Raw genomic sequence first — 22,897 nt, 5'->3', positions numbered from 1 at the left:
TTGTCTTAAGATATATTAATTGAACCACATACCATAGGTAAATATTGAAACAATTTAACACAATTTTCTAAATAATTATATTTTTTTGCATAAAATCTAATTACATATAATTAACAGCTATATTATTTATTATTTAATTATGCTATTAAGAATAAACGTTACTTCTAAATAATTAAAAGCATTTAATAGAATTTATTGAGTATTTCTCCATCAATTAATTGATGGACATTTCTCATAAATGTCTATGTTCTGAAAAGTTGATCTGATGGTTCAGTGAGTAAACCTAACTCGATTTGATATTATTAAAATAACACTAAAATATTTTAACTTATGACACTAAATTATAAATTATATTTTTTCTCTGTGAAATCTGTGAAAAAATAAGTGAAAACATTTATCGCAGTTTACACAAAAATATAGGAAAACACACGTAAGATCTTAGGAAGAACATCATTGTCAGTAATAGTGTCGGTGATGAAGTAAGGGAAACACAAACTCTCACTCTTTCTCTCTTTCCTCCCTAATTATTATAATACATATAGTTACTGCATCAACTTGGGTTTTTGTCTCAGTATCATACACTGTGTTCCCCACCTCCATGTGCTGCTAAAGCTGCTTCCTTTCTTCCGGGTCTTCATGTTTCACTGCTACTTTAAGTTCACTACTCATTCTCAATTCTGATCCTTCCCCATTTAGATATTTTTTCCAGATTCATTGAAAGACACCCTTTGCAGCAAAAGAGCAGGCTCAGATCATGGGAGTGGATTTAAGGCAAGTGGTGGCGGGTGTGCTCACCCTCACAATGTTCGTCATGCTCATACACATGATCAAAAGGGACCATTTTGATGCTGTTGATGTAAGAAATTCTTGCTCCTTCTTTTTCATTGCTGTCTCTAGCATTACACACACCACTTCATTTCATTGGGTACTCTGAATTGTTACTGTCAAACAAGTAGCCAGGGATCTGGGTTGGTATCACAATGAACTGAATGAAACTCAAGGATCAGGTGAAACCCGTGTTGTGATTGGTTTTGTAGAGACGATAGATCCTTAATTGTCACAATTCATAAATTAATCAGGCTCTGGCCCATTTTTTGTACCTCAATGCCAGACTTCCCTCACAAAGTTTATGTGTGAAAGAAAAAAGAGCGATTTCAGTTCAGTACATGTTCTAGTTATTTTCTAATGCATATTTCTTATGACTAATTATTCCTCTTGTGATTTGTCAATATAATTATAACGAACTTATTTCAATGACCTTTTCCTCTGTAGGATAAACAACCTGGAGCAGACGATTTCAGCTTTGACAGTACAAACTTTGAGACTACTCATGTTAGAAAGAACATAGGGATTTGGAAGGGAGATGCTGATGAGTTAAAGCCTTGTTGGGTTAAGCCATCTGAAGGTAAAATTTGATTTTAAGGCCTTGCAAATATTCGAGGAACTTATGTCGTGTACTAGAAAGTGATACCTGTGTTCCATTTTTTTGTCGGTTTTAATGAATATTTTGGCAATGACTTTCAGACAGCAACGTGGAGCAGACTGATGGGTTTGTTACCTTTTCATTAACCAATGGCCCGGAGTACCATATATCTCAGGTAACATTCAACAATTGCTCGTCTCATTGAAGAGTTGCGTATGTATAAGTTATGTAAAGATAGTTGCAGCTATTTTTCAAACATCAGCTCCTCTCCTTACGAAAATGGATCAAACCATTCCTATTGATGATCCTTTCCTTTTGCTTTTGGCCTACTTGCTGTCTTTAATTGATCAATGCTCTCAATATGTTGTTTAATCTACTTCTCATCTATAACTTTTACCTTAATGCCTAATATTGATTTCTATTATTTGTTAGAAATCTCACATTGACTAATAATAAGTTTACAATATATAAGTGTGGATGCAAACCTCGTCTCAGAAGGTAGGATAGGTTTAAAGTTCATTTTTTAACATGGTATTAGAGTCATGTCAACGGTTCTATATTGAAAAGATGAGTTACTAAAAAGTTGTTTTTTACAGAGAAGCAGGGAGCTATATAGCCTATGATATAGCGGCTACAGAAAGAGAAACTGAACAAAATGAATGACAGAAAACAAAACTAACTAAAACTAAAACAGACTAACTAATATTCTTGATTTTGAATTTTCTTATGATCAACCGTCTTGCTTGCTGCTCTGTCAGTTTCCAGAATTTTGATTGTTAGTAGTTAGTTCTGTATTATTGTCTCATAACTCTTAATGAAGTTTGATCATGAGAAATGTATGCCCCCCTCTTAATCCAATATTTCAATTATTTCTTCCCACATTATATATGTAACTTTCTGGTAATTCCTTGTTCAGATAGCAGATGCAGTGCTTGTTGCTCGTAGTCTTGGGGCAACACTTGTGATCCCTGACATCAGAGGAAGCCAACCTGGTGACAAGAGGTTAGTGCTGAGGGAAAAAATGTTAATGCAAATTGCTTCTCCTATTTCAATTTCTACTATTGTTGGAGAAATTAGTGAGTGAAAGGGGTGTGAGTAAATTTTGCATCTTTTTTAAGAGTAATCATAACATTGTTAAATACCATACTGTTCAACTCAATTTGAAATAAGTCTAAACTGTGCTTACAAAGCATTTGCATGTAACTAATATAAGATGTCTCAGGAACTTTGAGGACATTTATGATGTCGATGTGTTCATGAAAAGCATGGAAGGAGTGGTCAGAGTGGTAAAGGATCTTCCTTCTCATGTATCAAAGCATAAAATCGCTGCCGTGAAGGTTCCAAATCGGGTTACAGAAGACTACATTGCCAAACATGTTGAACCTATTTATAGATCAAAGGGGAGTGTGAGGCTTGCCACTTACTTTCCTTCAATAAACATGAAGAAGGGAGGGGAAAAAAGCGATGCCGATTCTGTTGCATGCTTAGCAATGTATGAAAGCTTAGAGTTGCAGCAAGAAACACATGACCTTGTTGACTCAATGGTGGAAAGACTTAAAACTTTAAGCCGAAAATCAGATGGCCAATTTATAGCTGTAGATTTGAGGGTTGAGATGTTGGATAAGAAGGGATGCCAAGGAAGTGATGGTAAAGAGAAGAGTTGCTTCAATGCACAAGAAGTTGCAATGTTTCTGAGGAAGATTGGTTTTGAGAAGGATACTACTATCTATGTGACACAATCAAGGTGGGATGAGAGCCTTGATTCTCTTAAGGATTTGTTCCCTAAAACATATACAAAGGTGAGATATTTGTTCTTACTTTACCTTCACATTCACAAACTTTGTTTATTAAATGTTCAGATATAAATTTCATACTTTCTGTCAAATTGTTTCAGGAATCTATCATACCTGCAGATAAGAAGAAAAAGTTCCTAGAATCTGAAGATTCTGAGTTGGAGAAAGTGATTGACTTTTACATTAGTTCTGAGAGTGATGTTTTTGTACCAGCAATTTCAGGTCTATTTTATGCAAATGTAGCTGGTAAGAGAATTGGGTCTGGTAAATCCCAGATACTGGTTCCTGCTAATATTCCAGATTCATCTGCTTCTGCCTCCAGTTTCTTGTCCCATTATGTCTCCAAGAAAAATCACTTTGCCTATTCTTGTTACTGTTAGTTTCAAGGGAAGACATTCTTAGTATCATGTAGCAAATGTTGTGTACCAATTGTCCTGAATGATGCTTTGCAAAATTTACCCTTTTGGGGAATTTCAGTGTTATGGCCTAAGGCTTTTTTGCTTGAGTTACTCTCATTTCACATGTACACAGGGCTTTCTCTGAACTGGTATTTAGTTTGTAAAATTATGGCTGCCCCCATATTTGATTTTCGTAGCTGCTCAAACAATTGGTATTCCATTCATTGGATGTTTTAGGCACAGCATATAATATATTGTTTTGTTGGATATTCACTGCAAATTAACTTGTTCAGTACCAAAAAGAGAGAAACAAGAGTATTTTTGTTCTGGCATGTGCTAAGATGTCATTCTGTTTTCTTGTAAAAAAAATAGAAGAAAAATATCTATTGTGGTATTCTGTTGAAAGTTACTACATTTCTTTACCATTTACTTATAACTGATACTGATATGAAAGGATAGGTTTTATAATGATAACTGATATAGGGTAACATTTTATGTTCTTAGTTTGTTTTCCTTCTATAAATTCAGGTTGAGAAATTTAGATATGCTTATGTTGGAGAAGGACTCACTCTATATAAAACTCAATTCAAAGGATTCACTGTATTAATAAAACCAAAATTTTCAGTTTCAAGAATTCTTTGACTTTAAACTATCCCTTTTAAAGGAAGAGTATGACAGAGAAGACAAAACCACATATTGCATCAGCATTTAGGTCATTGAAATTTGATTTCATGAATAATTTTGGAGTCTTCATGATGTGAAGAATCCATTAATTACTTATATATAAAGTCAACAATCAATATGACAATATCAGTTTAAGAACTCTTAAATGAAAGGATATAGTTAGGTTTTTGTGGTATTTATAATCTTTCATTAAAGCTACATGCACAAAATTATTAGTATTATTTATTATGTTTATTTATATAATGTAATTATTTCTAGATATGTACAACCAAAAATTAAAGCTATTTGTAACATAACATTTATGACACAAAAAAACTGTAGATCTACATTCAGAATATAATACATCCTATTTGAAAAATAAGAATAGTATTTTTTTTTTCCTCAGTTCAAATATCAATAAAACAGATTTCAAAAGAATAAATGATGACATAATTAACTATAATATACTGTAAAAAAAATGCACAAATATTATAGAAGCTGCCTAACAAATTACTAAAATGTCATAAAAAATTATAAAAACCTTGATTATTATATGGTCACACCAAGGAAAACAATATTATGTCTTACATAAATACAAATATAAAAACCAACGCAAAAATATATTTAATGTACAACTATAATTTCTTAGTAATCATAAATTTTTACTTAATTTAGAGATTAAAAATAAGATTAATTTCAATTTTATTGTTAAATGTCTCAAAAATAACATTACAAGTATTCAAATAATATTAAAGACAAAATATAATTTTAAGTCGTTCAAATATAAGTTTTGATTTAGAAACATTTTAAATATATATTTTTAAAAAATTGAATTATAGAAAATAATTATTCAATAAAATAAAACTAAAGATGAGTACGTTGGTAAAGAAAGAAAAACTTAAATTCAAAAGGGTGTGTTTCTTTGATAGACCGTAGTGAGAGAGAGCATTTTCATTGAAAGACCAAAATATAAAAATTAAATTAAATTATTTAAAAATATATGAATAAATTTAAGTTATAAAAAAGGTGACTGACTCTTTGTCAAATTATCGAAATGCCATCAAATCCAGCAACAATAATTTACAAAAACATAAATTTATCTCTTTTAAATTTGAATCTTCATGATTTCTTGTGAAGAAATAAATATTGAGGCTCCCTTTAATATATTGTCATACACACTTTATATATGGATATTTATTTGCATTTTTAAAGTTAAGTAATTGAATAATAAATTACAATGGAGTGATTTTGTGACGAATCTTTAATATTGTTGGATCAGGTTTTTTTAGAATAAATTAATTATTTCTTTTTATTTAATTTTTATGTTTTTTTTGTATGTAAGTATTTTTAACTTACTTATGGTATTTGGGTTTTTTATAAAATTTTATATTAATCAATGGTTATAATGACATTTGATTATATTTGTTTTTTTTAGAAGTGGTTAAAACTTATAGGTTTGATAATATTTTAGGATTTTTGAGTTGTTTTAGTTCATAGATAAGAAAAATTAATTGCATTGTTTTTAAATTTTAGATATGTTAAAATTATTAATTGTATAACTCTAGTATGATTTGACTCAATGATTGAGTTGTTTGACGAGTATAACCTATTGAATTGAGGTTAGGTTCCTAAATTTCATGAATTATTTGTATGGTGAAATGTGAGGATGTTGTATGAATTGTATCGCAATGGTGATGAATTGAGTTCAGGTATGTTGTTTGATTCGTAATTAGTGTGTCTTGAAGTGTATGTGGTATTGACTTGAACTGGTAAGTCTAGACTAACATAAATTTGAAAAATTATATAGACTTGTTGGGTGAGGAACTGTGTCGTTGGGCGAGGCCAAGGCCAAAGAGTCATTGACTTGGTAGTTGTTGGGCGAGGATATTCTCGCTGAGCGACTTCAAAGTGAGAGAGTTCACTAACTTGGTTGTCATTATGCATGACAATTCTTTGTTGGGCGAATTATGAGTGATTTAATCTTTGTGAGTTCTAGTGCTTGTGTCATTAGGCGATACATCTAGTTGTTGGGTGAGTGGACTTTCAGGCACTACTCGCTAAGCGAGTTGATGATCTCGCTGAGAAATTAGCAGGATTATTTAGTCTTCCATGTTCACTATTTTGTATGTTTAAAGTGATCTTATAAGTTGTTAAGGATATTATGAAACTATATGTATAAGTGATTTGTATACGGATGGTTAGTACTAATTCAAGGATGATTAGGAATGAATTTATTAATGTATGTATTAATATAAGAATTCAATATTGAAAGTTATTTTGGCACTCTAATAATAATCAGTCTCATGTAGAGAAGGATAATGTATGAGATGAGAGAAGCAGTAGATCATAGTCTAAGAACTTTAGCTTGACCAAAAATATTAACGGATTAACCTTGTATTAGGTAAGGTAAAATCCATTAACAACAACTTTGCAAAAAATAGAGGTCACCACAAATATATAATTTGTCAAAGTCTTATATCAATGCATATATCTGGATAATTGAATCTTGTTTAAGTTTTTACTTGTTATATATGTTTGTTTTTATGAATAAATTGTATGTAAGATTAATTTTATTTCTAATATATGAAAAAGTGGATATGCCTAAAGAAAGTAATGATGCAAGATGCAATCCCTAATTCAATTAGTTAATTTTTTTTAATATCTTTATTAAATATTTTAGTTCAAGTTATACATCGAGTCATAGAGCTTTATATTTTGATGTCATATTGTTATAATTATTTTTGGGATGATGATAATAATTCATTCTAGTTTAAATTATTTGTTCTTAAATATTGATTGTGATATTTATTTTAATAATAATATTCTATTAAAATAAGATGTCATATATATATATATATATATATATATATATATATATATATATATATATATATATATATAAAATTAATAACAAACCTATTTGTTTATTTATAATTTGAAATGTTTCGGGAGGATTCTATTAATCATTTTATCTTATATTTCATAAAATCTTGTAAGTGTTTCTATCTACCTTAATCAGGTCTTCTCCTCGTATCACTATTTCTTTACTTTTAATCCTGTTGAATTTAATATACTATTATTCTTTTTTTTTCTTATTTAGTTTTCCCCAAGATAACCCAAAATGTGCACCTATAAAACATTATAGCAAACAAAGTTTTGTTATTTTGACTTGTATGCTCAAAATTTGACATTTAAACTGCTTTGTTAGAATAAATCCTATTTTGTTCTTTTAAAGTTATTCATGCATATATAATCACTTAATTTTATAAAAAGAAAAGTAATGATAACTCTTTTTAATATGCATTCATTTCTTTCTTAATAATGCTAGAAATACAACCTTTAGATGTGTCTTTTTTTTATTGATTTAAATTTAACGAAAATGGTTGTGAAGACCACAAGTTTTGAGTTTTTTTTTTTTTTTAAAAAAGCTTTATGTTTCTTATACTTCTTAACTTCTTTTAATTTCACAATCGTCATTGTTTAAATGATAAATTTATTTATTATTTATTTAACGTTTTTGGATATTTATATAATAACTGATTGTGAACTTAATTGATTTTTGGTTTAAATTTTCTAATTGTCCTTAAATTTATTAAGAAATTTCAAGTGAATCTCGTATTTAAGGGTCTCAATTTAATTCAAAGGTCTCAATTTAATTCAAATATTTGAAAATTTGAGTAATTTTGTTCTGTTAACTAATGTTAAACTATAATTTTGAAAAGAACATGTGTTATTATTTATTAAATTTAACGGGGTGATATGTTTTATAATCATATTTCCATCTGGCGACTATGCTTCTTCCCTCCAATCAATCGTCACCTTTCACCTCTTCACTGAACCTTTCCCCAATTTTGTTCTTTTTTTTCTTGGTGGGTTTCGAACCCCAATCGCCAACCCAGATACCCTAAAAATTGGAAATCCCCTTTCCACACTGATGTGAGTGTTTCTAGCAGAGGGAGTAAGGTATATGGGAGTGGTGTGGTTTCGACACCTTTGGTTACAAAGGAAGACAAAACACCTTATTTTGTAACCTTACTAGGTATCAATGTCGGAAACAAGCATCTGCACTATGATGATTCTTCAGAAAATGTCGAGAAAGGTAACATGTTTCTTGATTCTGGAACACCTCCAACTATCTTACCGACACAGTTTTATGATCGTGTGGTGGCTGAAGTGAAGAACCAGGTTTCCATGAAACCTGTCGGGGATGATCCTGATTTGGGTATCCAACTTTGCTATCGAACAAAGAATAATCTTCTTGGTCCTGTGCTAATTGCTCATTTTGAAGGTAAAACCATTTCAAACCTTCGTTTCACCAAAAGATTTTGTTTTCTGCTTGGGGTTCACCAACACCAGTAGTAATGGGGGAATTTATGGTAACTTTGTTCAATCAAATTATCTGATTGGGTTTGATCTAGAAGCAAAAGTTGTCTCTTTCAAGCCAACAGATTGTACCAAGAACTCGTAGAATCTTCAAAGGTTTCAGTTTGCTTCTTGTACTAAAGCAAATTACAGAAAAGAAAAGAAACTTGTGCTTGTTTTTATAGGAAACGAAATTTTCGATCAAACAAGTATATTCAAGATTGGAAATCCCCTTTCCGCAAGTGTTGTCTGTGATGAAGTTCTCGCAAGTGCAGTGGTGGCCGCCGGAGACGCAATGATTTCTCGCTGCAATGGATGGCTTTGTCACGCGATCTGGTTCAGTCCTGGCTCACGGTGTGGAGGATCTGTTTTTCTTTTAATTATTTCTACGTAATAAAATATTCACCTCATCATATTCGGACTGATCACATTTTTAACGCCGTATGTGATAATTTAACGGGCAAAATTAACTTAATTTTATCAATATTTAGATTCAATTGAGACCGTTTTAAATATAAACGACTTCAACAAACTTGAAGACCGAGAGTTTAAATCTTGATTTTTTAATTCATTTAAAAAGGGAAAACTAAAAGTACGTTGATGATTGAGCCTAAATGGAATATAGTTCCTCCTTTGTCGTCATATATTATTTCTTATTAAAGTTTAATTTCATAAAATGTGGCGTGAGCATTCAACCGGCCGTCTTAGCTCAGCTGGTAGAGCGCATGGCTTTTAACCATGTGGTCGTGGGTTCGATTCCCACAGACGGCGATTATAGAATTTTAGTAGATAAGCAATTATTCATGTCTTTCTCTAATTCATTTTATGGATTTATTATTTCCGGGCATACTTGTAATGGTCGTTTTTTGGAAATTTTATTTTCCTAATATGCTTAATATAATGTTTGATTATTTTACTATTAAAAGCTTGACTTGTAAATAGAAAAATAAGTTAATTGAGTTTTATTTCCTAAAAAGTACTATAATTTTACCTCATCATAATTTTTTTGAGTAAGTTCTTTTACTCATTTTTTTAGTCAATTATTAAAAGTTTTGAGAGTGAAAGAGGTTCAAATTGAATCTCTACTAATATATGTTTAGATTGTATTTGAATTTTTTATGTTTAGTAGAGTTTCATGTGAATGTTAGAGTTCTTAGAACGTTGTTAAGTCTTAGGGTTAATCTAGCTAAGAGAAGCTAACTTATTTTTGTTGATAATACACTAGATTAAATGATTTTGTTATGAGAATGACGTGGTATTCTTATTTATTTTGGAACAATGAAATTTATGGTGATGAATAGTGGTAATGTTGTTGATTTTTTAAATGTGAGAGTGATTTGATACTTGTGAAATGTATTTGTTTATGTGCGTAGTGAACTAAATTGATATATTAAACTAGTCAAATAGGTTCATTGAGAGGTTTTTTTTAATAAATATACCAATTTGGTATGAGGAAGCATTTAAAGAGTTCAATTGGTGTCACTTTGAAGCTCTAATATATTTGCTAAGCATTTTTATTTATGCATACTCGTTGGGCGAACCATCCTCTTGCTGAGTGAAATAAATTTTTTGAAAATACCGAGAGCTCATATCTCATTTCTCACTGGACAAACCAAAATAAATCATTGAGTGAGCCTTTAAACAACACTCTTAATGTTTTAGTTTGTTAGGTGAGCAATATCTCAGTGCACAAAAATTAACTTTGTGGAAATCATGAGAGCTCAGAAAGGATTGATCATTAGGTGAATGAAGTTTTGGGGCAAGCCTCTTCTAGTGATTGGATCATTAGACAAGACAATTTTCTCGCTTGACAAGTTGTTATGATAAGACTTTTAAAGGTTTCTCATTGGGAGCATGACCTCTAGCTAGGCAAGCAAGACCCAAGTCTAGGCTAAGCAATGTTTCAAAATTTTGAAAATTCTGTTTTAAATTATTTTAGCGGTTAAAAATTGTTGGTTTTCACTATATTGTTATTTTTCAATAAATAATTGGGATTGAATGCTTTTTATGTGATAAATGGTGGTATTTGAAAATAAATTGAGATGAAAATGTATGATTTGTGTTAAAGGTCAAGTAGAGAGAGAGAGAGGAAAGGGGAGGGGGAGAGTGTGTGTGGGAGTGGGAGTGGGTGTGGGTGTTTATATAGGATGGAGCCCCAATGATAAATCGATTTTGTTTTGAAGCATTTGATAAAACTTTGAGAGATATTATGAGAGCCAAAAAGGAACAAAATTCTCATAAACCATTTGGTTGAAAATTTGTTGTTTTGGGAGGTGATTTAAGACAAATTCTGCCTGAAGACTTCAAGATATGACATTTTGGAAAGTGCAATAAACTATTTTGAGTTATGGAGACACTGGAAAATTCTTAAGCTCTGATAAAACATGAGATTAAGGATTAGAATTACAATTGGCCATGTCAATGATATAAAAGAATTTGCTTACTGGATTTTACAAATTGATAATGAAAAAATGGATTTGAATGAAAATGGTGAAGACAATATTGAAATACCAAAAGATTTACTAATTAAAAACAATGGTTCATGATTAGAGTCTTTAGTGGATTTTGTTCATCCAAAGTTATTGAATGATATGATCAATCATAATTTCTGTAATGATGTTGCAATGCATGTCCTACAGTTGAGTATGTAGAAAAAGCCAATGATTTCATTCTATCTCTTATACCTGATTAATAAGAAACTTATTTAAGTGATGACACACCTTGTCAATCTAATGAAGATGAAAAGGTACAGGCTAAGTGGTTTACAACGTAATTCTTGAATGATATTAAATGTTCAGGGATTTCTAATCATACACTTAAGTTGAAAGTGGGTGTATCGATCATACTCTTTAGAAATATTGACCATGGAAATTGTTTGTGTGGCGATACAAGGTTGCAAGTAACTGATTTGGATAAAATTGTTATATTTGTTATGGTAATCACTGACAAAAACATTGGTGATAAAATTTTCATCCCAATAATGGATTTGATATCTTTTAGTTTAAGATTACCTTTCAAGTTTCAGCTAAGACAATTCCTTATATGTTTGTGTTTTGCAATGACAATAAACAAGAGTTAAGGATAATCTCTATGTAAAGTTGAACTTTATTTTCCACATCGAATTTTTACACATGGACAATTATACGTATGAGTATCAAGAGTGAAAAAAAAATTAAGATACTCATTTTGGATGATGATAACAAAGTCAAGAGTAACGTTGTTTATAAAGAAATATTTGAAAACCTTTAGAAGGGACCATGTGCATATATTTTTGTCATAATCATTTATTCAACTTTTGTTCTTCCATTTATTATATATATTTGATTCCAATCTTTAAATATTGAAATGCATATGGCTTGACCTCATTATGATCTTCATATATTATATATATAGACAGTGTGCTAAATTTCATGAAACGGAAAGTTCTTACATTTTTATATCATATCATGTCTTCATTTATAAGTTTCTAATAATTAACCTTTTCCTCAATAAATTGGTCACAAATCTTATATAAAGAAATTTATTCACTATTTATCTCTAAAAACACGTCTATTGCACTTCATTAAATCCCGTCCGTTGCATGACAGTACAACTAGTAGATGAAACAAAAAAAACACTAATATTATGACAGTCCTGTAAAGGAATGGTAATAATTGGAGGAACATTAACTCGATTAGTCGGTCATTTTTCGCATTGTAAAAATTTGTATAGAAGATACTAAACAACAAAACGTATATGAACTGGCTAAAAGCCCAAAATAAGCTATTATTTACTTTCTCTGTTTGCGGAATCGAATGTCTCCATTGCTATAAAGTCAGTTTGATATTGTTTATAGAGGCAACTCTAACAGTATCTAGAGATGTTACAATGTACATTTGAACCAAAAACTTAAAAAAGTGAAATGAAGTTAGAAGTAAAAGGAATAACGTAATGATTGCTTTATGCTTAAACCCCTTCGGGATTTATTAGTAAATATACATTACATTGGAATTCTAGAAGGTTGATTCAGCAATATGTAGTTATAATATACTGTATATTGTAGTTGTTGTGAAGTTAGCTTAATATGAATTGCTAGTTATCCCTTGCAGGAACCGGTGCCTATTATGCAGCACGAGATCTAGACCTTCTTAATCTCCTTAGTGGCTTCTTGAAGTAACGAGCCAATGGTGTTTTTGGAACTGGAATGAATTTTCCAGCTATAGCAAGGGGCCAGCTGGAAGATGGCAAAAGCAATAACTATGAGATAAGATTTGTTGCAAAATGCAGAAGCTTCTGTTTGAATCATACATACAGCGAAGCTAAAATATGTTTACAGAAGGAATTCAATAATAGTGGTAGTGTTGTAAAATGAAGCACACAGAGGTCTTGAGATGTGAGCAATGACCAAAGAGCGAGAATGCATGATTCATTGGCACTCCAAGAACCGTTGTTATCAAATGCCAATGCAGATGAGTTAACTAACCTGACAAAGCCAATAACAAGAGAAGCAAGCCACAGCTTCCAATCAAGCCTCACTGTTGAGGTGAACTTTCCAAGGAACTCGATGATGATTATCTAACAATTTGAAGTAGAGTGAGAAGGCAAACAAATGTTAAGAAATAATAATAATAATAATTAAGAACACAATAGAGCAGAGATGATTATTCACCTGAAGTATAAAGGTTGCTCCAACAATTCCCATGAAAAGTTTGTTCTTTGTCACCCCACGGAAAACATTCATTTCCTCGGGTTTCCGAGCATTGAATTCATTGAATAACTGTAATTTGAAACAATTAAAATTGTTTCATAAGAATTGGCCGAATTAGTAAATTAAAACATCTTCCCATCAGTATAGTACTTTTATAGTTGCAATTCGCTTTCAAAATGCGATGAAGGGTAAAGTGGATTTAAAAACATCACTCTACTGTTCTACACATTCAATAATTGAACATGACACTTGGTTTCTTTCTGCAAACGAACTGAAAGTTTAACATATTTATCTAAAATCATTATTGAATTACTTTTCAAAAAGATTGGAAGTCCAGTTTAATCTAATTATTTTAATTAAGGGTATGCGTGAAAAAAAATTATGAAACTTGAATTTTGTAAAACATTAATCTTTTGAAAAGAAAAAAATACTAGAACATCAATAGTTTTCTAGTACACCCTTCTTTTCACTATCGGACATTTGAGATTATAACAAATTCAACAAGTAATTCATCTCTTCGGTTTTACTAAAATTATTTGTAATCTTTTGGTATGTTATCTATCTCTCTTGTTTATAACTTTGAAATTTTACATAATATTTTTCTCTTTTTTCTATAAGGATATAATTGAAAAATTAGTATTTAATACCATCTTGAAATTCTAAAATCACAAATAAAAACAATCCTTTTCTTTGAAAGTGAAATTACAAAAGATCGCAGATTAACTAACGAGAATAAAGGGGTTCAGTCCATCAACAACGGAAAAAATCAACAAGCAAAGGATAAAATATATAAAAGGAAAAGAAAGGGGTAAAACAGTGATTCTTCAGAGACAGACTTGCGTAATATATCAAATTTACATATTTCAAATCACTTACTTGGCACAGGACGAACGCGTTGAAAATTAAAGTATTCTTTACTTGAAAGGAATCAGCTCTAGTATCTTGTTTGGGTAGAATACTTTCACCATGGAAGTTAAGAACGAGAAGAACTGTGATTTGATAGACAGCCTACGATAATAAATAATAGCCATTAGATAATAGGACCTAAATTAATAAGTCTCTACATAGAATAAACTGATCTAATTTACCTGTACAATCAGGTTTCTCCACATGATATTTGTTATAAGAGGTTCTCTGAAAGCCAAACGTAAGATCATAGTCAAAACGTGTATTTTAACTTCAAACCAAATAGATCCATCTACAACAGCACGCAAGGGCCTCAAACTTCAACAATGCCACAAGTTTTATTAAATTATTGCCACACTTTCCAGTTCTGTTGAGTTAATCTTATATCATTCTCGTCATTTATGTATTTAATTTAATTTATGGCAATTCTAATTAATTAGAAGTGCACTTTATCCTCTGAAGTGCTACGCCGTACTTTGTCCTCTTCCATTTTATCCTTATGTTACAGCAGAAAATAGATTTTTACATGAAATTTAAATTAAATTGAAAAATGAAAACATCATCGTAAAAACAATTGTAGAACGTGACTCAAAACCAACAGTATGTTATGCCGTTCTCGTTGAAATTATGCATCAGAAAATCAGACAACCTGTTCCTATAGACCGTGCCAGCATCAAGTGATAGACATGTATATGTGCATGGGCGTTTATATGCCAGATCTGCGCAGTTATAGAGTACTAAAAATATTAAACTGCTGAATGAGAAAGCCAATCATTCCAAACCTTCGGCCAACTGGTGATCTGCGCATTAGGCTGTCTGTTGGCGGTTCAGTAGCCAGTGCAAGCGCCCCAAGTGTATCCATGATAAGGTTGACCCACAAAAGCTGCACCCAAGAGCATGTACATCAAAACCAAAATTACACCATTTTTCATTGACGACGATTTTAGGATATTTGGGATCTGCTTAGGGAACGTCAAACGTACATTTGGAGCAAAACTTTTGGTCAGAGACAACAAATGAGTTGCTTTTTTTAAAGTAAAAATACTTTTAGTTTGTATACTTACAAAAAAAAAGATAAGTAAAAGTATTTTTGATTGTTAGTATCCAATTAAATATTTTATCGACATACTTTAAAGCAAACTTATATTTTCAAAGTTTAATTTAAACATGCATCTAATCTGCTTTTGTACGTAATTCTCAATCTTATTTCTTAATGACAAACACTAAACCCATGAGAAATATAATTCACAAAGGTGAGTGCTGAACTAAACAAAAAGGAATAAGCTACTTCTACTCATCATCGCGGTTTGGCAGCCCATCCAAAACAATACCTTTGAAGCAAGCTCAATCCGCTTGGTAGTACATCTTACAAATATTAGATTACAATAAATTAAGGAAAATCAGGAAAGCTTGTTTATAATTGACAAGATAAAGAAGGGCCCACAATTTCATTGCCTCAAGATTTAGGCTGCGGTCGAAATCTGATTGGATTGCCTATTATTTTTCACCTTCTTTCCGCTTTAATAGGTCCGCATTTTTTTTTTATTTTTTACAAAAAGCAATGAATAATCTTATATTAAGAAAAAATTCTATAATTAAAATTTACATTTTTAAGTAATATTTAATTATTTTAATTAGTGTAAAAGAATTTTTTATACCATGCCTCTACTTTTTCACACTTTATCTTTCATTCAAACAAGCACAGAAAATTTTCTTCATTTCTTCTGATTTTTATTTTGTCCAAACAACATCTCTTTTCTGTTTGATTTTCCTTCAATTTATACACCTGTATTATTTTCTTTTTCTTTCCCTCTCTGTTTGACACCTCATCCAAGCAGAGTATTAGGGTGTAAATGTAGGTGCTAAAAAAGAGAGATGAGGAGATACGTACTTGTACTGCATTTAGAGGAACATCACCAGAAGTTATGGCTGCCACAACATTTATTACAAGAGCAGCAACATTAACTGTAAGCTGGAACTGAATAAATTTTTGAATATTTGCATATACAGAGCGCCCCCAGCGGACAACCTGCACAAAGAATGATATAGACTCATACACAATTATAGGATGACCAATCTATTGGACACCAGTATCATGGTGCAAAAAACCACTCCTTAAGTAACAAAATTGCTTGTTTCTCAGCCATGCTAAATTCATAGCCACTTGGTTTAAGTCGGAAGGGTCAAAAAGGAAAACTTCAAAATAAAAGCCTAACAAAACAAAATAAAGGCAAACGAAAAAGAAATAACTTTCTCTAGAATCTATTAAGTAATTACTAGGCAAAGTCGCGGGAAAAATAAGACAGTACCATAACGAAGCCTGTGAATATATTAAAGAGAACACCAACCTTTACTACTGATGCAAAGTTATCATCTAGGATTATAATATCTGAACTTTCTTTTGCAACTTCAGTTCCTTGGATGCCCATAGAAAGACCAATGTCTGCCTAAAAATACAAAATAGTAAAGCACGAGATTAACTATAACAAGGTTTTTTTTTAGTTAACAGGAATTATTTTAATAATAAGAAACGGAGGCACAGCAAGCACGAAGAAAACTATTACACAGGAATTACCCAAGGCATCTCTATGTTAATTGCAACAAATCTGTTGCTAGAAATGCATTAAATTTAAGGCCAAAAAAAGAGAAAGAAATACATTCAATTTACTGGTCTTGCGGAGAAAAACACTTTGCTGACAAATAATGGCATTCTCAGTTTTAGAAAACATTTTCTGTTTTTACTTCCTTTTTCATAAAAAATTACCGAAGAGGTCAACTCTTTTTCACTTAGTAGTTAATTTTGTTATCAAATATATGCAAAAAAACTATTTGTGAAATCAAGAAATGAAAGAAGAAAACATTTTATTAAACTAAACAGCCCTTAATATTTCCTTAAAAAGCACACAATGAGACTGGCTTTTTCTCCATCTCTTTTCATTTCTTCCTCCCCACTTCAACTTTTCAAATGTTATTCAAACACATTAAGCTGGTTTATTTTTAGAATGTACTATTAGAAGGCAACAGCTATTGGCATCATGATAGAAAAAGGTTTTTGTTCATAGAAAGAATATCTAAAATCACCACTGATTGCATTTGTATTCCAAAAGTTAGTAATTATTGTTACATCCGGAATGGTGTTGATCGCAGTAAACTTTTGACATTCACCAGGCTTTTGGCATTCAACTGCAACTACAATCCTACGTGAATACATTAGAACAACTCCCTACTAAAGAACGAAGTACGCAGAACTTCATGTCTATCAGAACAATTTTAATGAGAAAAGTTTATGCAAGTCATGCCAATCATATACGGATGCTCCATGACATGTTCAAATGTGTTCACATTGAAATAAATATGATTTTCAGTCAAAGGGATGCATCCAAAGAATTAGACAGACCTCATGAAGTGCAGGAGCATCATTGGTGCCGTCTCCTGTGACAGCAACAACTTCCCCTCCTTTACGTAGGGCTTGCACAAGCAAAAGCTTGTCATTAGGAGAAGACCTCCCCATGACCTATAATTATTCATTTTAATAGTCAGAAAAAAATTACATAACTAAGTCGGATGTAATAATTGGCTAGAGTTCTTAACATGAACAGCATTTCCTTGTACAAGATTAAAAATGGACGACAAAAAAATCCATCTATCAATATCAGATAATGCATATAACAAAAAAATCACAACATCCACCCAAAAAAGTGAATACACGAAAAATAGAAGTAGAAATCATAAAGAAAGAAACATACAGTTATTTTCTTGGCACAATCTTCTCTTTCCTTTTCAGATAGTTCACGGAATTTCTTTCCTTCAATTATAGTTGGCTCAACGGCTTCTTCACTTGAAGCCAGTATTCCACACTCCAAAGCTATTGCCTTAGCTGTTTGGAGGTTGTCCCCGGTAACCATGCGTACCTGTAAATTTGAAACGACAGAATGTGTTGGGTTCCCATGTTACATTTTGGGGTAACACCCTTGCCATAGTAAAGCCAAAAATTACAAACAATATGACAGCACGCCTAAACCATAACCAACAAACGTAAAACTCATTACCTTAACACCGGCATCAGAGCACAGTTTTACAGCATCTTTGACACCAGGGCGACAAGGATCCTGGAGATACAGATTAGTTTTAACATAACAATAAAGAATAAAGGATTGCAGGGTAATTTGAACGAGATAAGGACCAAGCAATCTCTAACCTCAGCAACAAATAATAGGGTTTGGGGTTTAAGAATATGAATGAATTATGCCAGAATGAAAGACTCAATTGTACATAAAATGGCAGTTATGAGACGTGTCAAAAGTTACGACAATGAACCAAGAAATCTACCCTTGCAGTTTACCTTTATTCCAACAATAGCAAGCAAAACAAGCTCATGTTCCGGTAAGGACCATTGGTCTAAGTCCTGCTCACTAGATGGAACTTTGTCCAGTTCATATGACCTGTATGCAATAGCTACACAACGCAAGCTGCGAGCAGCCATGTCATCAATAGATTGCCTGAAAAAAGCCTGCAAAGGGATTTTAAAATAGATACAAAATAGTTAGGAAATTGCCAAAAAATGGTCACCTGCTCTCAGTTGTGATAATTTTGCAGAAATGGTCAGGGGCTATATTACCATATTATATAATTGCTTTATTCTACATCAGAGTAATTTCAAATGACACTATAATCACATTGATAAGAAAAAAGAGATATGGTGGTAACCTTAGTCCATGCATTTTTCCTTCATTTCTGATAGTTTAAAAACCAAAAGAAATTACATCTCAAATGTTTAACTAAATGAATTTCATTCCATCGGGAAAACTCTCTAGGACTTTTTTTTTGGAGAAAAGTAAACTCTCTAGGACTTCAAACTACATTTACTAACCTTCTTCTCTTCAATGGATTGCATTTGACCATCTGAATCAAGATATTGAGTGCATGCTCCTAGAACTATCTCTGCAGCTCCTTTCCAATGTATATGTACTTCAGAACCCCCCTAACAAGAAAATTGCATAAGTATATCTGATTGGCATAGAAAAGACGATAGAAAATTAATGTAAATGAAAAAAAAATGCAACCATGCATGTTACGAATTGAAACACATGGATGAATAAATATCTTGAGCTAGTTCAAAGATTGCTCCAAATGAGAGAAGGTGCATCAGTAAATATTTTTGTCAAATGATTACCAGCTTCAAAGCAACACCACCTCGCTTTTTCTCAGAATTGAAGGGGAACACATGGAGAACTTTTGAATTTGATCTGGTAACATCAAAATTCATTCCCAGCTGCCAAATTCAAATTAGATCATCTTCAAAATCAACAGATTAGAAGGAGGGTGGGGGGAGTGATCAAGAAAAAAATAATACACAAAAAAAAAATCAGTACGGGCACTACCTTTAATGCCCATGAAAGAATTGCCTTTTCTGTAGGAGATCCAGACACCTCTGTCTCTCCACCGTCCTACCAAATGAAATACAGCAACAAATTTAATTCTTTAGGCACAAGAAATAGTAATCCGAAATGTTCATAAAGTTAGAACGATGGTAGTGACATTTAAAGAGGAAGATAATAGGTTAATAAAGATTTTTCTATTAGTTTTTATGCTACTAACATCGACAACAAGACCAACGTAATCTCATACCCGTAAATAGAAAACCAATTAACAAAGTACTCTTCCTCCTAAATAAAAATCCAATCAAGACCATGAACAAACCCTTGAGTTAATTTAGCACAGCAACTCATAAAAGGGGATTCTAGCTACAATTGTTAAAATCATGAACAAAAGGAAAACCTTGGGAACAAAAACATTTCCGGTTGTATTCTGTGCAATGCCCTCATTTATCAGAGACAAAGCTTTTGGATTCAACTTTGATGAGTCGTCTGGTGGATTTACTTTTGTGCTCCCAACATATGCCTCCACTACAGTCATCTGTAAAGTCATAAAGTAAACATCATAGTAATTCAAGTATTTAAATTAAATGAAGAAAAGTAAGATGAATTGGAGATAGCATAATGGGCAAGATAGAAGGTTTTTAACAAATTGTAAAACTTACTAAATAGACAATGTCTATGACTACTATAAAAATATGAACAGATACACAACGGGTCTATCAAACTACTAAATCCAGTCATTAAGCGACATTTGTTCCGAGTTTATTTTCTATACGTCTCCTCATTATCCTTAAAATACGAGGTATCTTTCTCCCATCCATACAGAAGCCGATTATTTGAGAACGAAAATGGAAATGAAGCCATTTTGCTTCATCAACTCGAAAGCATCATTGGGTATTCATCTTTATGAAGTTATACTGAAAACTACCAAAATTTTATTCAACAATAGAGTGACAAGCAAATTAAGGGTAATTTCTAATTTGTTGTGTGAGCCCAAAACTGCCTACATTAAGGGAAGGGAAATTAAATAGCTTGATAACTCAATAAGCTTTTATTCATTTGCAGAATTGTAAACTAGCAAAATGACGAGTCATGACCTACCTTTGTCAGCATTTTTGGTCTTTAGAATAACATTCTTTTCAATACAACATAAAACAGAAGAGGGATGAGATTGAACAGAAATTGAGAAAATGCGGATTTATACTCTACGGTTAAAGCATAAAATAATAGGCTAAAACAAATGTGCAAATCAAAATGGGATATCGTCTTTATTATTGTTATAGATTATACATAAATTAAAAGCTGTAGTCATAATTCCCTCTAGATTGTCCAAGCCTCATATAATGAAACTCACCTGATTTAAGGTCAATGTTCCTGTCTTATCACTGCAAATTGTTGTGGCAGAGCCCATAGTTTCACAGGCGGATAGCCGCCTAACCTGCACAATTTTTGGTCGTCAGAGATGATATTTTACAACTAAAAATAACATAAAAGACTGATGAGGAAAAAGGTACTTACCAAGGCCTTGTCAGCCATCATTTTCCGCATTGAGTATGCCAAGCTAGTGTGAAAGTGGCACAGGAGTTACCCAGATTAGAAGCAAACAGTATCAGTGGCCCAGTTTTGGCCATATCTGTGTTGCATAATGAAAATATGAAATAACCTTGGCACCTGTACTTACGTTAAGGTAACAGCCAGAGGTAGACCTTCAGGCACTGCAACAACCACAATTGTGACCTGCACGGCATGCATTTGGTGATAAACTACTAAAAATAAAAAAATAAAAAATATGTAAAATATTTCAAAACTCGCACTTACTGCAATGGTAAAAATTTTGATGACCGCATCTACTACATTGCTGGCACTAGTCTTTCCGGCGACAAATTCAACTTGTCCATCTACATCTTTGGTATGGCCGGAAAAGTATCTACAATTTCAGAGTCAAAATATAGCATTTCAAAAAGGTATAAAAACGGTTTCATGAGTTACAACATAAAAAAAGAAAAAAAATATAGAGCAATTCTAGATTACCTGCCCAAGAGGACGGCAAGCACTAAAACAGCTACACTAAGCCCAACTACACCAATAAAGGTTGCTACTCCATTCAAGCGTACCTATTACATATCAAATAAAGTAATCACACTTTTAACATCTATGTTTCCATTAAGCTACAGCTAAAGCAACAGCCTTCCTTTTTTTGGTTTGGATGGAATAGGGGGAACCTGTAACGGAGTTTCTTCTCCATTGTCCTCTGAGATACTTGCCATCAACAATCCCCATTCGGTATTAATACCAACGCCAGTAACCTACAACGAATGTCAGTCTAAAATGTGACTTCTGGTGGTGGCATTCTGTATAATTGATTTATTTCCTTAAAGATCACTACAAGCATAACAACACAGGAGTATTTTGGGCACTTGTGCATGGAGAAGAAGAACGCCAGTTCACGACAATGAAGACCAGAATGATAATAAAAATTCAACAAAAATAATGGTTCAAAGAATCAAATTCATAGCATTAGAAAGACACGTGTAATTATTATTATAATTAATAATTAAAAAGAATAATTCATCAAAAAATTAGTATAGTAAAGACAGTTTATTATTACAAATGAAAAAATAATTTCACATTTCCAATATGAAAGAGATAGCATTAAGTGATCCAGTTCAAAATATTTTAATTGATTGAATGTATAAACAATCAAGAATATAGTACATGGGAATGGATCCCCTATGTACATGAACATCTAATTTTGTGCCTAGAAGCATGATATAACAAACTTCATAAGCCAGAGAGCTTTATGCACTAAAAGAATTCAGAACCCTAAATAATTTTTTGTCAACAATGCTATATATTTTATTAAGAAATTTCTTATGAAAAACAGTGAACCAATCATGGGGGGAGAGAGAGAGTGAAGCAAGATTGAAAGGTAAATGTTCGAAAATGCAACTAACTGTTTTAATTTTTCTTTCTGTGAGTTGTTTCACCATATAGCATTTTTCATATTAACAAAAGCATAAGATAATAAAATATCATGCATACCAGCATAACACCAACTCCATCCGCTACTTTGCAACCAGACATCAAAAATGGTGATTTGTGATCCTTATGAACCTACACAACACTAATTTCATTAAAAGTCATAAGAATTAATAACCAAAAATCTGATCAATTAAAGTAAATAAAACATACAATCTTGCTTTCACCAGTCATACTGGATTCATCAATTGAAAGTGAATGGCCCGTGATTAATACTCCATCAGCAGGAACCTGAGTATGGCATACAG

The 22,897-nt window shown here is 31.9% G+C and overlaps 2 protein-coding genes and 1 non-coding gene across 5 annotated transcripts in view; 2 read left to right on the top strand and 1 right to left on the bottom strand.

The window, feature by feature from the left end:
- Positions 1–510: 510 nt before the first annotated feature.
- LOC108336274 (protein MANNAN SYNTHESIS-RELATED 1) lies at positions 511–3,806 on the top strand. Its single transcript, XM_017572664.2, has 6 exons — positions 511–856; positions 1,273–1,405; positions 1,525–1,598; positions 2,340–2,425; positions 2,646–3,222; positions 3,318–3,806. Exons 1-6 carry the CDS (start codon positions 755–757, stop codon positions 3,594–3,596), a joined length of 1,251 nt encoding a protein of 416 aa, XP_017428153.1. The 5' UTR covers positions 511–754; the 3' UTR covers positions 3,597–3,806.
- A 5,531-nt stretch (positions 3,807–9,337) lies between these two features.
- TRNAK-UUU (transfer RNA lysine (anticodon UUU)) lies at positions 9,338–9,410 on the top strand. The gene has a single exon. It is a non-coding gene; the product is annotated as a tRNA-Lys (tRNA).
- Positions 9,411–12,375: 2,965 nt separating this feature from the next.
- Positions 12,376–22,897, bottom strand: part of LOC108338018 (calcium-transporting ATPase 9, plasma membrane-type) — a 29,860-nt gene continuing 19,338 nt past the window's right edge. For all 3 annotated transcript variants that reach the window (XM_052879973.1, XM_052879972.1, XM_052879971.1), the window contains exons 12-35: positions 22,803–22,880; positions 22,653–22,724; positions 21,833–21,916; positions 21,642–21,724; positions 21,429–21,537; positions 21,292–21,347; positions 21,129–21,171; positions 20,965–21,048; positions 20,011–20,148; positions 19,614–19,679; positions 19,406–19,504; positions 19,103–19,213; positions 18,575–18,742; positions 18,282–18,341; positions 17,979–18,143; positions 17,630–17,746; positions 16,581–16,679; positions 16,124–16,261; positions 15,015–15,115; positions 14,415–14,460; positions 14,203–14,334; positions 13,288–13,395; positions 13,102–13,193; positions 12,376–12,852 (exon numbers count right to left, since the gene is read on the bottom strand). In XM_052879973.1, coding sequence (XP_052735933.1) covers positions 12,741–12,852; positions 13,102–13,193; positions 13,288–13,395; positions 14,203–14,334; positions 14,415–14,460; positions 15,015–15,115; positions 16,124–16,261; positions 16,581–16,679; positions 17,630–17,746; positions 17,979–18,143; positions 18,282–18,341; positions 18,575–18,742; positions 19,103–19,213; positions 19,406–19,504; positions 19,614–19,679; positions 20,011–20,148; positions 20,965–21,048; positions 21,129–21,171; positions 21,292–21,347; positions 21,429–21,537; positions 21,642–21,724; positions 21,833–21,916; positions 22,653–22,724; positions 22,803–22,880 — 2,361 coding nt within the window. In that variant the 3' untranslated portion in view covers positions 12,376–12,740. The remainder of the gene's footprint in view (positions 12,853–13,101; positions 13,194–13,287; positions 13,396–14,202; positions 14,335–14,414; positions 14,461–15,014; positions 15,116–16,123; positions 16,262–16,580; positions 16,680–17,629; positions 17,747–17,978; positions 18,144–18,281; positions 18,342–18,574; positions 18,743–19,102; positions 19,214–19,405; positions 19,505–19,613; positions 19,680–20,010; positions 20,149–20,964; positions 21,049–21,128; positions 21,172–21,291; positions 21,348–21,428; positions 21,538–21,641; positions 21,725–21,832; positions 21,917–22,652; positions 22,725–22,802; positions 22,881–22,897) is intronic.

The sequence above is a fragment of the Vigna angularis genome, chromosome 7, assembly GCF_016808095.1.
Source record: "Vigna angularis cultivar LongXiaoDou No.4 chromosome 7, ASM1680809v1, whole genome shotgun sequence".
NCBI classification, from domain to species: Eukaryota; Viridiplantae; Streptophyta; class Magnoliopsida; order Fabales; family Fabaceae; genus Vigna; species Vigna angularis.
Note: the sequence above shows the minus strand (reverse complement) of the source record. Positions and strands in the feature narration are given on the sequence as shown.